The sequence below is a fragment of the Balaenoptera acutorostrata genome, chromosome 11 (genome assembly GCF_949987535.1).
Source record: "Balaenoptera acutorostrata chromosome 11, mBalAcu1.1, whole genome shotgun sequence".
Lineage (NCBI taxonomy): Eukaryota > Metazoa > Chordata > Mammalia > Artiodactyla > Balaenopteridae > Balaenoptera > Balaenoptera acutorostrata.
In genome coordinates, this window is record NC_080074.1 from 59,221,505 (window position 1) to 59,237,949 (window position 16,445).

General features: G+C 40.7%; 1 protein-coding gene across 9 annotated transcripts in view; it reads right to left on the reverse strand.

The window, feature by feature from the left end:
* Positions 1-16,445, reverse strand: part of ATP23 (ATP23 metallopeptidase and ATP synthase assembly factor homolog) — an 86,932-nt gene that overhangs the window by 12,492 nt on the left and 57,995 nt on the right. The window contains exons 1-2 of one of the 9 annotated variants that reach the window (XM_057557160.1): positions 11,553-11,586; positions 8,619-8,780 (exon numbers count right to left, since the gene is read on the reverse strand). The exons of 1 other annotated variant lie outside the window; for it this stretch is intronic. In XM_057557160.1, coding sequence (XP_057413143.1) covers positions 8,619-8,757 — 139 coding nt within the window. In that variant the 5' untranslated portion in view covers positions 8,758-8,780; positions 11,553-11,586. 7 more of the 9 variants (XM_057557161.1, XM_057557162.1, XM_028165869.2 and 4 more) reach the window with 7 other exon arrangements.

A 16,445-nucleotide genomic window follows, 5' to 3' on the forward strand; every position in this document is an offset into this window, starting at 1 on the left:
TCAATAACAGAATAACTGAGGCAGAAGAATGGATAAGTGAACTGGAAGATAAAATGGTGGAAATAACTGCCAGGGAGCAGAATAAAGAAAAAAGGATGAAAAGAATTGAGGACAGTCTCAGAGACCTCTGGGACAACATTAAACTCACAAACATTCGAATTATAGGGGTCCCAGAAGAAGAAGAGAACAAGAAAGGGTCTGAGAAAATATTTGAAGAGATTATAGTCAAAAACTTCCCTAACATGGGAAAGGAAATAGTCAATCAAGTCCAGGAAGCACAGAGAGTCCCATACAGGGTAAACCCAAAGAGAAATACGCTGAGACACATATTAATCAAACTATCAAAAATTAAATACAAAGAAAAAATATTAAAAGCAGCAAGGGAAAAGCAACAAATAACATACAAGGGAATCCCCATAAGGTTAACAGCTGATTTTTCAGCAGAAACTCTGCAAGCCACAAGGGAGTGGCAGGACATATTTAAAGTGCTGAAAGGGAAAACCCTACAACCAAGATTACTCTACCCAACAAGCATCTCATTCAGATTCAATGGAGAAATTAAAACCTTTACAGATAAGCAAAAGTTAAGAGAATTCAACACCACCAAACCAGCTACAAACGCTAAAGGAACTTCTCTAGGCAGGAAACACAAGAGAAGGAAAAGACCTACAAAAACCCAAAACAATTAAGAAAATGTTAATAGGAACATACATATCGATAATTACCTTAAATGTAAATAATTAAATGCCCCAATCAAAAGACACAGACTGGCTGAATGTATACAAAAACAAGACCTGTACATATGCTGTCTACAAGAGACCCACTTCAGACCTAGGGACACATACAGACTGAAGGTGAGGGGATGGAAAAAGATATTCCATGCAAATGGAAATCAAAAGAAAGCTGGAGTAGCAATATTCATATGAGATAAAGTAGACTTTAAAATAAAGACTATTACAAGAGACAAGGAAAGACACTACATAATGATCAAAGGGATCAATCCAAGAAGAAGATAAAAGAATTATAAATATATATGCACCCAACATAGGAGCACCTCAATACATAAGCCAACTGCTAACAGCTATAAAAGAGGAAATCAACAGTAATACAATAATAGTGGGGGACTTTAACACCTCACTTACACCAATGGACAGATCATCCAAACAGAAAATTAATAAGGAAACACAAGCTTTAAATGACACAATAGACCAGATAGATTTAATTGATATTTATAGGACATTCCATCCAAAAACAGCAGATTACACTTTCTTCTCAAGTGCACACGGAACATTCTCCAGGATAGATCACATCTTGGGTCACAAATCAAGCCTTGGTAAATTTAAGAAAACTAAAATCATATCAAGCATCTTTTCCGACCACAACGCTATGAGATTAGACATCAACAATTACAGGGAAAAAAACGTAAAAAAACACAAACACATGGAGGCTAAACACTACATTACTAAATAACCAAGCGATCACTGAAGAAATCAAAGAGGAAATCAAAAAATACCTAGAGACAAATAACAATGAAAACATGACGATCCAAAACCTATGGGATGCAGCAAAAGCAGTTCTAAGAGGGAAGTTTATAGCTATACAAGCCTACCTAAAGAAACAAGAAAAATCTCAACTAAACAATCTAAACGTACACCTAAAGCAATTAGAGAAAGAAGAACAACAACAACAAAAAAAAAATTCCCAAAGTTAGCAGAAGGAAAGAAATCATAAAGATCAGATCAGAAATAAATGAAAAAGAAATGAAGGAAACAATAGCAAAGACCAATAAAACTAAAAGCTGGTTCTTTGAGAAGATAAACAAAATTGATAAACCATTAGCCAGACTCATCAAGAAAAAAAGGGAGAAGACTCAAATCAACAGAATTAGAAATGAAAACGGAGAAGTAACAACTGACACTGCAGAAATACAAAGGATCATGAGAGATTACTACAAGCAACTCTATGCCAATAAAATGGACAACCTGGGAGAAATGGACAAATTCTTAGAAGAGCACAATCTTCCAAGACTGAACCAGGAAGAAATAGAAAATATAAAAAGACCAATCACAAGCACTGAAATTGAAACTGTGATTAAAAATCTTCCAACAAACAAAAGCCCAGGACCAGATGGCTTCACTGGCGAAGTCTATCAAACATTTAGAGAAGAGCTAACACCTAATCCTTCTCAAACTCTTCCAAAATATAGTGAAGGGAGGAACACTCCCAAACTCATTCTACGAGGCCACCACCACCCTGATACCAAAACCAGACAAAGATGTCACAAAAAAAGAAAACTACAGGCCAATATCTCTGAAGTACTTAGATGCAAAAATCCTCAACAAAATACTAGCAAACAGAATCCAACAGCACATTAAAAGGATCATACACCATGATCAAGTGGGGTTTATCCCAGGAATGCAAGGATTCTTCAATATATGCAAATCAATCAATGTGATACACCATACTAACAAACTGAAGGATAAAAACCATATGATAATCTCAATAGATGCAGAAAAAGCTTTCGACAAAATTCAACACCCATTTATGATAAAAACTCTCCAGAAAGTAGGCATAGAGGGAACCTACGTCAACATAATAAAGGCTATATGACAAACCCACAGCCAACATCGTTCTCAATGGTGAAAAACTGAAACCATTTCCACTAAGATCAGGAACAAGACAAGGTTGCCCACTCTCACCACTATTATACAACATAGTTTTAGAAGTTTTAGCCACAGCAGTCAGAGAAGAAAAAGAAATAAAACGAATCCAAATCAGAAAAGAAGTCATCTGTTTGCAGATGACATGATACTATACATAGAGAATCCTATAGATACTACCAGAAAACTACTAGACCTAATCAACGAATCTGGTAAAGTAACAGGGTACAAAATTAATGCACAGAAATCTCTTGCATTCCTATACACTAATGATGAGAAATCTGAATAAGAAATTAAGGAAACGCTCCCATTTACCACTGCAACAAAAAGAATAAAATACTTAGGAATAAAGCCTACCTAAGGAGACAAAAGACCTGTATGCAGAAAACGATAAGACACTGATGAAAGAAATTAAAGATAATACAAACAGATGGAGAGATATACTATGTTCTTGGATTGGAAGAATCAACATTGTGAAAATGACTATACTACCCAAAGCAATCTACAGATTCAATGCAATCCCTATCAAACTACCACTGGCATTTTTCACAGAACTAGAACCAAAAAAATGCACAATTTGTATGGAAACACAAAAGACCCCGAATAGCCAAAGCAATCTTGAGAAAGAAAAACAGCTGGAGGAATCAAGCTCCCTGACTTCAGACTATACTACAAAGCTACAGTAATCAAGGCAATATGGTACTGGCACAAAAACAGAAATATAGATCAAAGGAACAGGATAGAAAGCTCAGATATAAAACCACACACATATGGTCACCTTATCTTTGATAAAGGAGGCAAGAATATACAATGGAGAAAAGACAGCCTCTTCAATAAGTGGTGCTGGGAAAACTGGACAGCTACATGTAAAAGAATGAAATTAGAACACTTCCTAACACCATACACAAAAATAAACTCAAAATGGATTAAAGACCTAAATGTAAGGCCAGACACTATAAAACTCTCAGAGGAAAACATAGGCAGAACACTCCATGACATAAATCACATCAAGATCCTTTTTGACCCACCTCCTAGAGAAATGGAAATAAGAACACAAATAAACAAATGGGACCTAATGAAACTTAAAAGCTTTTGCACAGCAAAGGAAACCATAAACAAGATGAAAAGACAACCCTCAGAATGGGAGAAAATATTTGCAAACGAAGCAATGGACAAAGGATTAATCTCCAAAATACACAAGCAGCTCATGCAGCTCAATTATCAAAAAACAAAAAACCCAATACATAAATGGGCAGAACTAAATAGACTCTTCTCCAAAGAAGATATACAGATTGCCAACAAACACATGAAAGGATGCTCAACATCACTAATCATTAGAGAAATGCAAATCAAAACTACAATGAGGTATCACCTCACACTGGTCAGAATGGCATCATCAAAAAATCTACAAACAATAAATGCTGGAGAGGGTGTGGAGAAAAGGGAACCCTCTTGCACTGTTGGTGGGAATGTAAATTGATACAGCCACTATGGAGAACAGTATGGAGGTTCCTTAAAAAACTAAAAATAGAACTACCATATGACCCAGCAATCCCACTCCTGGGCATATACCCTGAGAAAACCATAATTCAAAAAGAGTCATGTATCACAATGTTCATTGCAGCACTATCTACAATAGCCAGGACATGGAACCAACCTAAGTGTCCATCGACAGATGAATGGATAAAGAAGATGTGGCACATATATACAATGGAATATTACTCAGCCATAAAAAGAAATGAAACTGAGTTATTTGTAGTGAGGTGGATGGACCTAGAGTCTGTCATACAGAGTGAAGTAAGTCAGAAGGAGAAAAACAAATACCATATGCTAACACATATATATGGAATCTAAAAAAAAAAAAAGTGGAACCTAGGAGCAGGACAGGAATAAAGACACAGACGTAGAGAATGGACTTGAGGACATGGGGAGGGGGAAGGGTAAGCTGGGATATAGTGAGAGAGTAGCATTGACATATATACACTACCAAACGTAAAATAGATAGCTAGTGGGAAGCAGCTGCAAAGCACAGGGAGATCAGCTCAGTGCTTTGCGACCACCTAGAGGGGTGGGATAAGGAGGGTGGGAGGGAGACACAAGATGGAGGGGATATGGGGATATACATATGCATATAGCTGATTCACTTTGTTATACAGCAGAAACTAATACAACACTGTAAAGCAATTAAAATCCAATAAAGATGTTTAAAAAAAAAAGCAAGAAGAGAAAAATACAAATAAAAGTTGTTATTTATAAAAAAAAAAAAAAAGAATCTATGAGCCTGCTAAAATTACAGCAAAGTATTATGAACCCAAGTGCCTCTAATATCAAATTTTCGCATAGATGTCCTGTCTGAGAGTATAAATGCACAGCAAATTATGTGACATAAGCAAAAAAAAAAAAAAAAGAGAGAGAGAAAGAAATCATGGATTTTAAGTGCTGAAAGCAAAAACAGGTGAGTAAAAGTAGTGTGGGATGAGAAAGTTAAGTATAGGTTACTGCTTTACTAATCTGACCCCTCTTAAGAGTGTTAACAATAAAACAATTATTATTAAGTATTATTTAGTGTATATCAGGTATCAGGCACCATACTAAGTGCATTATTATTCAAGCAACTAAGAGTTTTACAAAGTTGAAATGGATTCAAAAGCCTACAGTCCTCTTTAAAAAAAAAAATTTCTGGGAGCACATTGGTTTGGTACTTCAAAAAGGACCTGCAGTATTTAGAATGGATTTGCTTTGGAGAAAAAGAAAAGAAAGGTCGCCCTTGAGGCCTGATTTCTCCCATCACACTCGCCCCAGGGATAGGATTTTAAAGCTTCAAGTTGATGCTTTAATACCACCAACAGGTTGAGGTGGGTTAATTCCTACTGGGTCTCAAGTTCAGCACCTCGCCCTCCTCATATCCTACCTATATCAACTCTTCCTCCACTTTTTGGCTCTGCCACTGTAAGAACAGCTACCTTTTCTTTATTCAGCGCCTGATATGCTGGCACTTTACACTCATAAAATCTATTCCTCACAACAACCCTAAAAGGGGTATTTTTATCCCTCCTCCACTCCCTTTTTTTTTTTCCTCAGATAAAGATAGAGAGGATCAGAGAGTTAAATCACTCTTCCAAAATTTGAACCCATGTCTAATTCTGCAGCCTATGTTCTTTCCACTGCATTCCACTTTGAAACATCTTAAAGGCAGGGTCCCAACTCCTCTCTGTATTTGCCCAAACCAGAACCTAGGAGGCATTCAATACATATTTGCAAAGTAAATACAATGTCATCATTTCCTCTACTCCCCCTCCTCCTCCCTTGATTCCCTAGATGCAGGTAATCTCAAGAAGGCTGGAAAATAATTGGGTGGTTGACTTTTGAACTGTGACTGGCCAGCTATGAAAGAGTACCCTTACTTTGGAATAAGTTTAAGTCTTTGATTTTCTAACTACTGAGCCTGCGCGTCTGGAGCCTGTGCCCCGCAACGGGAGGGGCCGCGATAGTGAAAGGCCGGCGCACCGCGATGAAGAGTGGCCCCCGCACCGCGATGAACAGTGGCCCCCGCTTGCTGCAACTAGAGAAGGCCCTCGCACGAAACGAAGACCCAACACAGCCAAAGATAAATAAATCAATAAATAAAGTAGCTAAAAAAAAAATAAATAAATAAAGTAAACTTTAGATGGCAATGTAAAAGAGTTAAGAAATCTCTAGTGCAATGTCCCTGGGATTAGAGAAAAATTGGTCAGCAGATGGTGTCCCTATTTAACCCACAACAGTGGTTCTTAACCTTTTTGGGATCGTGGGCCTCTCTGAGAATATCATGGAGCTATGAACTCTCTCCCCAGAAAAATGCACTTAGGGGCATACACACACGGTTTCGTAGTCCATGTCAGGAATTTCTTCACTCTGAAGTCCACCCATGTATGAAGGTTAAGAACCCTTTCCATCAAAGGGTAGGACTGCAAAACTTGTTTTTAACAGGAGGGAAGAGGGCAGGGCACAACCCTTACAGAATGACATAGCTGTTGTGGACACGACATTAACTGGTTAAAACCTGGTTAGAACCGATTCGGTCCAAGATGGCAGAAGATTCAACTTCCAGTAGATCTTGAACCTCATTATACGCTCATTGTAATACATTAGCATATGCTACATGACACACCCACGGGCACCATGACAGTTCCAAGGCTAACTATAAGAGGCCAAAAAGTGGGCAGTGGCCCAAATCCTGGAAATCCCCACCCCTTCTCCAAAATAGTTGGAATAATCCTCCCACTCATTAGCCTATGAAATTACCCAGCCCATAAAAACTAACCACCTCATATTTCCTGGCCGCTCTCACCTTCTGAGACAGACTGCACTCTGTCTATGGAATGTGTATCTCCCAGGGCCTCTCCCCCTCTGAGATGGCCCACACTCTGTCTATGGAGTGTGTACCTCTCTCAATAAATCTACTTCTTACCTATCACTTTGCCTCTCGCCGAATTCCTTCTGCAGTGAGACATAAAGAACCTGAGCTTCGGGCTTCCCTGGTGGCGCAGTGGTTGAGAATCTGCCTGCCAATGCAGGGAACACAGGTTCGAACCCTGGTCTGGGAAGATCCCACATGCCGCAGAGCAGCTAGGCCCGTGAGCCACAATTACTGAGCCTGCGCGTCTGGAGCCTGTGCTCCGCAACAAGAGAGGCCGCGACAGTGAGAGGCCCCGCGCACTGCGATGAAGAGTGGCCCCCGCTTGGCGCAACTAGAGAAAGCCCTCGCACAGAAACGAAGACCCAACACAGCCATAAATAAATAAATAAATAAATAAATAAAAATTAAAAAAAAAAAAAGAACCTGAGCTTCATTAAGTCCTGAGACCAGGAGTACAATTTCAATTAAAAGACAGTGGGTTCGAGTTCCCAGCCTGCGGGTTCAAGTCCCAAGCTGAGTTTTGGCGGGGTTCAAATCCCATCTGAGTTGTGCAGTTTCAGCAGGAATGCCTTAATTAACATGGCTCTTTAAAACTCTGCTTCACCTGGACTCTCAATTCCTCATATTACTGCATAATTTACCTAAAATATCAAAGGATCTGTCAGACCAGTGCGCGTGACGGAAAGGGCAAACTCCTAACCCAACTCATTTATGCCGCAAGCAAAAGGAGTGCTGAAAGGGGCCTCAGCGCTTCCTCTGATGGAAACTGAGGCTCAGCCCCCACACCCGCCCCCCCAAGAATCTGCCTTAACTCTGCACCTGGTGCCTGGACCCCGCCCCCGACACACCTGGGCTGAACCCAGAGCTCCCTAGCGGAGCGGTACCAAGGCCCCTCCCTGCCCGCCGGGTCTCAGACACCCCCCACCGCAACCTCCGCAGACGCCCAGCCCCCAGGCTCACGGCTCCTACTTGTCTCCAACGTCTGCAAGAGCATAAGCTGGCACTTCTGATTGTTGGTGAAGAAGCTGGAGAGGAACCCTTGCTGTGGCTTCCCCTGAGCCAGCCGCTCCGGGAAGACTTGGCACCCGACGTGTTGCTGCTGCAGCTGCTCCCCCGCAGCGGGGCCCGGGCCGCGTTCACCCGGAGCGCCTGCCATGCCGCCCACGGACTTTGCCGCTGCTTCCTCCCGCCTCAGGCGGCCCGGGGTGGGGAGACAGGGAAAGGGAACCTCCCTCCCGCCTACCCACCGCCCAGGCCCTCCCTCCGCCGAGCCGACCTGGCGCCAGCCGGGCGACGGCCGCAGGGGTCCACAAGCCCGGAGACCAAAGGAGCGCTGGGCCACAGGCGCGGGGCGGGAACACGGTAACGGGGCGGGGCGACGGCTGTTACGCGGGCAAGGGGCGGGGCCAAGCGCCTGCTGGCTGAGCTGGGGTTGGCGAGTACCCTCGCAGACTACAACCCGCCTGATGTGGGCTCGGCCTTTGCCGCTCAGCGTGCTTGTGCCGTCCCCATAAGCCTTGTTCCGCAGCCCTGCTTACTCGTGCACACTCCTTCCTTACCTCCTGACCAGTACTGGCCATTAAGTACCCTTCTCCTTCTGAAGGTTTCTGCCATCTTCGCACTCCCTGCTTTGTCCACCAGCAGGCTAATTGCAGCCTCTGGTCCACCTCTTGACGCCCCAAGCCGTATTAAAAGCATTGTTTTTCAGAAACGTTTGAAAGCTGCAATTATAATGACTGGTCAAAACCCTCAAAATACAAGACCCAACTACTTTTCTTCTGCCTCTTCTAGGCCCATTCGCCCACCCTACTCTTTCGCCACCGCAAATAACTCTCTGATAATTGATGAAATAAAATTCATATTTTATGGCAAGACAAGAAAAATTTAAACAAAATTTTTCTCTGGCAGTTTGGGCCTCCTCCCTCCCCCTTAGAGTGTACTACTGTTCATCTGCATTAACCAGACCTTCTTAGAAGATATTCCTTCTTAATCTTGTATAGGGTCAGGATGACCCACTACTCCATAACTCCTTGGGAGATAACCTTCCTTCTGTCAATAATTCATTTGACGTATAACACTTTGTCTCAAAAACTTCTTTAACTGCTGTGACTTCTAGTGGGTGGAACAGTGCTCAGAGCTTTCTGAAAGACTGTCTCCCAGGTTATAATCCTCAGGTTCGGTCAAATAAACTTTTCCATTTCTTTCTTAGATCGACTATTGATTAATTTTTTCATCAACATAACAAAACACAACCTTTTTACTTTAACTCCAAGCCTTAACTCATACTTCCATCTTTAAGCCCCCATCCTCAGTCCTTATGATCCAGGTCCTGATCAAATCTACCTAATCCACAGGGCCTTCCCAGATACCTTAATAAAAATTAATCTCTCCTGATCTCCCAATGTACAAAGTACTTCGTACCTATTATGGCTTCATCACTGCCTGACAGGTTTTAAATAATTTGTGTTTCTCTTTTCCCACTAAATTTACTCAGTTCAGCTCACACATTTACTCAGTACCTGCTATGATGGGCCAGGCATGGCAGCAGAAACAGGATAATAAGAGAATTTCTAAGGTTGAGAGGAGCATATGATTTATGTAAGAAATGTATCTAAATCATAAAGGTTCACGAGACGTTGAGGATTATGAACAGTACCTATGTGTCATAAGTGCTCAATAAATATCTAAATTGAGTGAGACGCTAGGATTATTCACTCTTTTGAAATATAATATTATGAACACCTTCTATGTACATAGACTACTAAAGTTGTAACAAAAAAGCGCTACTTTTTATTGAGCTCACCTGCAATACATTATTTCTAATCCCTACCACAACCCTGCAAAATAAATATTGTTATCACTATATTTTTCAGATAAAGAAAGTGGGCTCAGCAAAACTGAATAATCCAGGACCACAAAACTAGCTCTTAATCTAGTTAGGGGACTAAAATATACACATATGGAAAACTAGACCATTTCAAGTTAGTGTAATTAGTCTGGAATTCTCAGGGAAGGCTAGATAGAAAAGATGGGGCCAGAAATGGACCACAGACGGTAAACATTTGAAATACTATTCAGCTATATGAATAAGCAAAAAAATGCAAATTAAAAGCCGTCATTTCCCCGCACCAAATTAGCAAACATTTTTTCAATGTTCATTGCTGAAGGCAACAGAGAGAAAACTAGAAAATTGTACACCAAAATATGATCAGTAGTTGTCTAGGTATCAGAATATTTTTATTACATTTTTCCAAATTTTCCTAATGTTCTACAATAAGCATGTATTACCTTTATAATCAGAAAGGTATACTTTAAAAAAATTGAGTAGCCTTTGGATGGCATATGTGTTAACTTCATCCATTTATACTATAAAGACATAGGAGTGGAATGGGACGGCATTAGGGGAGAGATAGGGAAATGCAAATACAAATTACTAAGGTAAAAAGAGAAAAATAATCACCTCAAAGAAATGAGAACATGGGCAAAGATTTAGCTATAAGGATTTTCATTTCTCCATTGCAGTACTAATTAACAAAAAGGATAGAAACTGTTTTAACAAAAAGTGCAATGGAAAACATAACAACCATGTTGTTTTTTAAATGAAATATGTTCATAAAAGCTTTTTAGGTTACAAAATAGCATGTACAACGTAATTACAGCTTGAAATTTATTATATGCACAGAGAGGGTCTGGATGTGTAACCGAGCAGGACGTTATGGGGCCTTCCAGGACGGACCCTCTCCCCCATATCCTCGCTGTAGCTCCTCTGAAATACCTAGATAATAGTATCTGATGCACACTTCCTGAGTTACACATGCTAAAACCACCACCAAATGGAAGAAATTAACTACTTGATGAGCATGAGCCCCCAGACCCTATAGGCCCCTAAGGATTGATAATGTTAACCGCCCTATTATCTCAACACCAACCAGAGAATTGTGCAGGACCTAATCACATACCCTGCAACCAGCCTCCCTCACCTGGCTTTTAAAAATGCTTTGCTGAAACCCTTCCAGGAGTTCAGGGTATTTTGAGCAGGAGCTCCGTCCCTTCTCCTTGCTGGGCCTTCAATATACCTTTCTCTGCTCCAAACTCCCACGTTTTGGTTTGGGCTCACTGCGCATCAGGCACACGAGCAACAGATGAAATTTGGGAGTTTTGTTTTGTTTGCACCTATGTGTGCTTGCCTTCATTCTCTAAAGCAAAAATAGTTGTTTTATAGTAAGTTGTTTGAAGCTGCTTAAATAAATCACAGCAACAAATGAAGTTGCATATAACTTTAAGTGCTTTTTAGCTTTGTTGTTCCGCAACTAATAAATCCACTTCTCCAGGGCCACCAAAACTTGGGGGAGAGTATAGCCTTTCCTTACTGATCCAGTCATTTTGAATACAGGGAAAGAACAAAACAGTTTCCACCACTCTCCGCAGGAATACGCCACACTTAGCCCAGTAATCCCACACCGCTGGGAAACGCAACGCACCAACATACACACCTACTTGCAGCAGTAGTCAGCCCTCCGAACCCGGAAGTGAATGGGAGAAGGCACGCAGCATTCTGGGAAGATTTAAGGGAGCCGCGTTGCTGTGGCTGGCTGTTACCGGGGCAACCGGAGGCGCTTGGCGGTTATCCGTGGTTTGGCGCCGTTAGCTGGACAGTCTGAGACGCTCAGAGGCCATTTGGGATGAGCGAAGAGGGAAGAAGAGCCCTTTCAGGAGACAGTTGTCCTGTCAGGTTATCTAGTCGTGCCCCAGGCGGGAGCGCCTGATCTGGGGCTCTGGGTCACGCCCCCTTCTTCTTTCAGCCTTTTCGGCCAAATGAAGTAGCCCAGAGGCTCCTGACTGTCATTTCTTTACTTTTCTGCCTCCTCTCAGAAAATGTAAATTGAGAATTTCTAATTAACACTGTAATGTGTTCTAATATCAACGTAAATTCTTGTTTGAGGACATTTTATGGGGCCACAAATTGAGAACTTAAAATTCACACTCAAATTGTAGACTGCCCCTTGAGATATGGTAAGGGCATAAGGATTTTAGATGAAGAAAAATGGTACTTTCCCCAAAAGGAATTTTTGAATTCCGTTAGGAAAATAAACAATGTGAATATTTTTTTTCCATGTAAAGAACAGAAAATAGAGTGTGTGGGATTAATCACTTGTAACAGTGATCACAGTGTAATTCTGGCCACAAAGGGACATTAATTACCACCCTCCTCCCTCTCCATGCTAAACTCCCCAATTTACGTTCCAGCTAACTTTTAATTTCTGCAGTACTATGCTTTTTCAAGTCTTCTCCTCTTGCAAATGGTAAAAATGCTCTTCCTCGCCTTAATTTTCTTTGTTCAAATCCTCATTTAGGTATTATGTCCTTTACAGTCCTTCCCTGGGACTTTTGTCCACCTCCCATTCAAGATAGAATATGCTCTTTATGAACTTTTGCATATTTATCATAGTAAGTATGATTCATTTAGTGACATCTGTTCTTCCAACTTTGGAGACCTCCTTGTGGGCAGGGCATATTTTATATTTATCTCAATTGCATTGATGCTCATTTAGTTCTCAAGAGATATTTGTTGGATAAACGTAAACTACCTTTGTTAGCTAGTCTAAAGGAATGTGAACTAAAATGAAATAAACAAGGGTAACCACTGAAATAAATAAATAAATAAACTAATTAATTAATTAAATTGAGGCCTTTTTTTTTTTTTTTGGCTGTGCGGGGTCTTAAGTTGCAGCACATGGGATCTTCGTTGCCCCATGAGGAATCTTCAGTTGCGGCATGCGGGATCTAGTTCCCTGACCAGGGACCAAACCCGGGCCCCCTGCATTGGGAGCGGGAGCGCAGTCTTAACCACTGGACCACCAGGGAAATCCTGAGGAGATATATATATATATATATATTTTTTTTTTTTTTTTGGCTTTGTTGGGTCTTTGTTGCTGCACACAGGCTTTCTCTAGTTGTGGCGAGTGGGGGCTACTCGTTGCGGTGAGCGGGCTTCTCATTGTGGTGGCTTCTCTTGTTGTGGAGCACAGGCTCTAGGCACGCAGGCTTCAGTAGTTGTGGCTCGCGGGCTCAGTAGTTGTAGCTCGCAGGCTCTAGAGCGCAGGCTCAGTAGTTGTGGCACACGGGCTTAGTTGCTCCGTGGCATGTGGGATCTTCCTGGACCAGGGCTTGAACCCGTGTCCCCTGCATTGTCAGGCGGATTCTTAACCACTGCACCACTGGGGAAGCCCCTGAGGATATTTTTTAAAAGAAGAAAATAAAACTCACCAGTCATCCAGAAGTAACTTAAAATTTTCATGTATTACATATAAGTTATTTTCTCTGCATAAATATTTTTTGCAGTTCAGTATATTTGGGGAAAACCATTTTATGTCCTGCTTTTTCAGATGTATATGATATAATTCTGTTACTAAAATCTTAGCAACAAAGACGGCATTGAAGACCTTAATGTAAATCGTTTGTAGTGAGTTGAAGAAACAGGGATGAAGTGGACGCAGCATGTGAAGACAATTCTTTCAAGAAGTTTGGCTGTAAAGGAAAAGAGAAAGGTCAGTAGCCAGAGGAGAATGGCAAGTGAAAGAAAAATGTTAGAGTTTCTCTGTAAGGAGAACAGACTTAGTGATGTTTGTTAGTATAAGAGAAAAAAAACTGGTAGTTAAAGATACTGCCAAGAAAGAGAATAACTGATTGAATGATTCCATAAAGAAATAGGAGATGAGATCCATAGATCAGGTACATAAATTAGCTTAGATAGGAGGCAGAACTAGGAAAGAGGATGTCAGTGTGGGTATGGATGTTAGTAATTTTAAAACTATTGAAAATCGGCAAAAGAGTAACAAAAATATGTCAAAAGATACATATAAAAATGGCCAATAAATAGGTATGTTCAGCCACATTAGCTAAAAATATAAATGGCATATTAAATGCCTATTAAATTGGCAAAGATTAAAAAGAAATTAGTATACGCGTTGGGCAAGTGTTCAGTGAAACAAGCATTGCAGGTGGGGATAGAAATTGGTACATGTCCCCCTTCCCCAGGCATTTTAGAAATATGTATCAAAATCCTTAAAATATATACTTTAACTAAGCAACTATACTTCCAGGATGTTCTCAAAAGGAAATAATCAAAACTGCATACATACGTTAAGCTGGGTGGAGTTCATTTCAGTTTGTCCACCAAAAAAGATAGGTTAAATATATCACACCCATACTTCTTAGACTTGGATAATATGGTTGCAGATAAGAGAAGTTCACTCATACTAGTTTAAGTAAGAGCATCCGCAGGTTTTCTAGGAAGGGAATGTAGAGTTGCAGTCTGACTGACTACCCTGATACACAGTTAGTGGGATGCTTTGAACCATTTAAAATGATGACGTAGGGCTTCCCTGGTGGCGCAGTGGCTAAGAATCTGTCTGCCAATGCAGGGGACACGGGTTACAGCCCTGGCCCGGGAAGATCCCACATGCCGCAGAGCAACTAAGCCCGTGCACCACAACTACTGAGCCTACGCTCTACAGCCCGCGAGCCACAACTACTGAGCCCACATGCCACACTACTGAAGCCCACGCGCCTAGAGTCCGTGCTCTGCAACAAGAGAAGCCACGGCAATGAGAAGCCCGCGCACCACAACGAAGAGTAGCCCCCACTGGCCGCAACTAGAGAAAGCCTGTGTGCAGCAATGAAGACCCAACACAGCCAAAAATAAATAAATAAATTTATTTTTTTAAAAAAAGAGGTATTACAGATGCATTTATAACTGTTTTCATACAATGTTATAACTGTCTAATATCAGTGTTTCATCATTCCTTACTTAGGCCTCCAGCCTTCATTACTGTCCTTTACAAAGATTCATGTAATTTAACAGAATTTTTTTTCTTAATTTCAAATTCCTCCTTGCTGTTTAACTTACCAGTAGACCTGAAGATCACTCCATTGTAGAAAACAGACATACTCCTCCGTCCTCTTTACAACTGCAATTATTTTCTTAGTTTATGGTTTAACTTTTTTTACAAGGATTATATATTTATATAATTTAACAAAAAGTTGTTATTTTGGAATAAATTTTAAAAATAATGTTCCCATCAAATAATCACATTCATCACTAGTTAATTGATGCAACAAATGTTAATATATGAGAAGGACTTCCCTGGTGGTCCAGCAGTTAAGACTCCGCACTTCCACTGCAGGGGGCGCAGGTTGGATCCCTGGTCGGGGAGCTAGGATCCCACATGCCGTGTGGTACGACCAAAATAATAATAATAATAATAATAATAATAATAATAATAATAATAATAATAATAATAATATATGAGAGATGCTGATAATTGCCTGCCAACTCACATCTTCTTCTAAGGGAACTTGCTTTGTGCACAGATTTTTTTCCCTAAAGACCATTTACCGCACCATATAGCTACCTACCATCACCATCACTCATTGGGTGAGGGGATGTGGCACTATATCCAATATCAGTTCCCCTTCTCCCTTCTTCCATTCTTGTGGAAAATTTTATTTGTTTTAGGTATTTGTTTTGTTAGATATCGGTGTCCAAATGCATTACGACACTTCCTCCTCAGCCTAAGAGGATTAATCTTGATTATTCTAAGTCATTCATGATAATTGCCATTTCCCTTGCCAACTCTGCCAATGAGATGCCAAGGGGAAATCTGCTGGAGGCCTTCTAGGAAAGTTGCTCTTTAAAAGGAACACATGATAGGCACAGTTCATTTCCTGTTTCCTGGTGTTGTCAACCCCTGAAGCTGTGGCAGACAACTTGGAATCATGAAAGAAGCCAACTTCAGAGGAAAAGGTAACATGCTGAGGATGACAAAAAAAAAAAACAGAAAGATGGAAGGAACGTAGGTCCATGATGAGGTCACTGAGGACATGCCCTTTCTCCAGATTGCTATATAAGACAGTAAATGTTTAAACAAATTTGAATTGGATTTTCTATTACTTTTGGCCAAGAGCATCATAACTGATAAAGCACATTTCTGACTCAAGAGTAGCCAATCCCTAGGCTGACAAGTTGGACACGGAAGAGTACAAGGTGTCACTCAGTTACATTAATGCCAAGAATGGAGCTAAGGTCCACACATTTCTATTTAAATTTGGAAAAGTGAGTACCTTGGAAAATATCCCACTTCCTTGAAGAAAGATGTAGACCTCGTCACCTTTAGCCTAAACAGCATAATAGATACATTATACCACATTTTACCTGTCTGGCTACCCTTATAACAAACTAAAGAAGGAGACCCAAAAAATCATGGTTCTAAAGTCAAAACTATACACAAATGCTTATCCAGAGAAGTGTCATTATCTCTTGTATTCCTTCCACTCTGTTCCCACCCTCCCTCTATAGGTAAATTTCATTAGTTTCTGGTTTATTA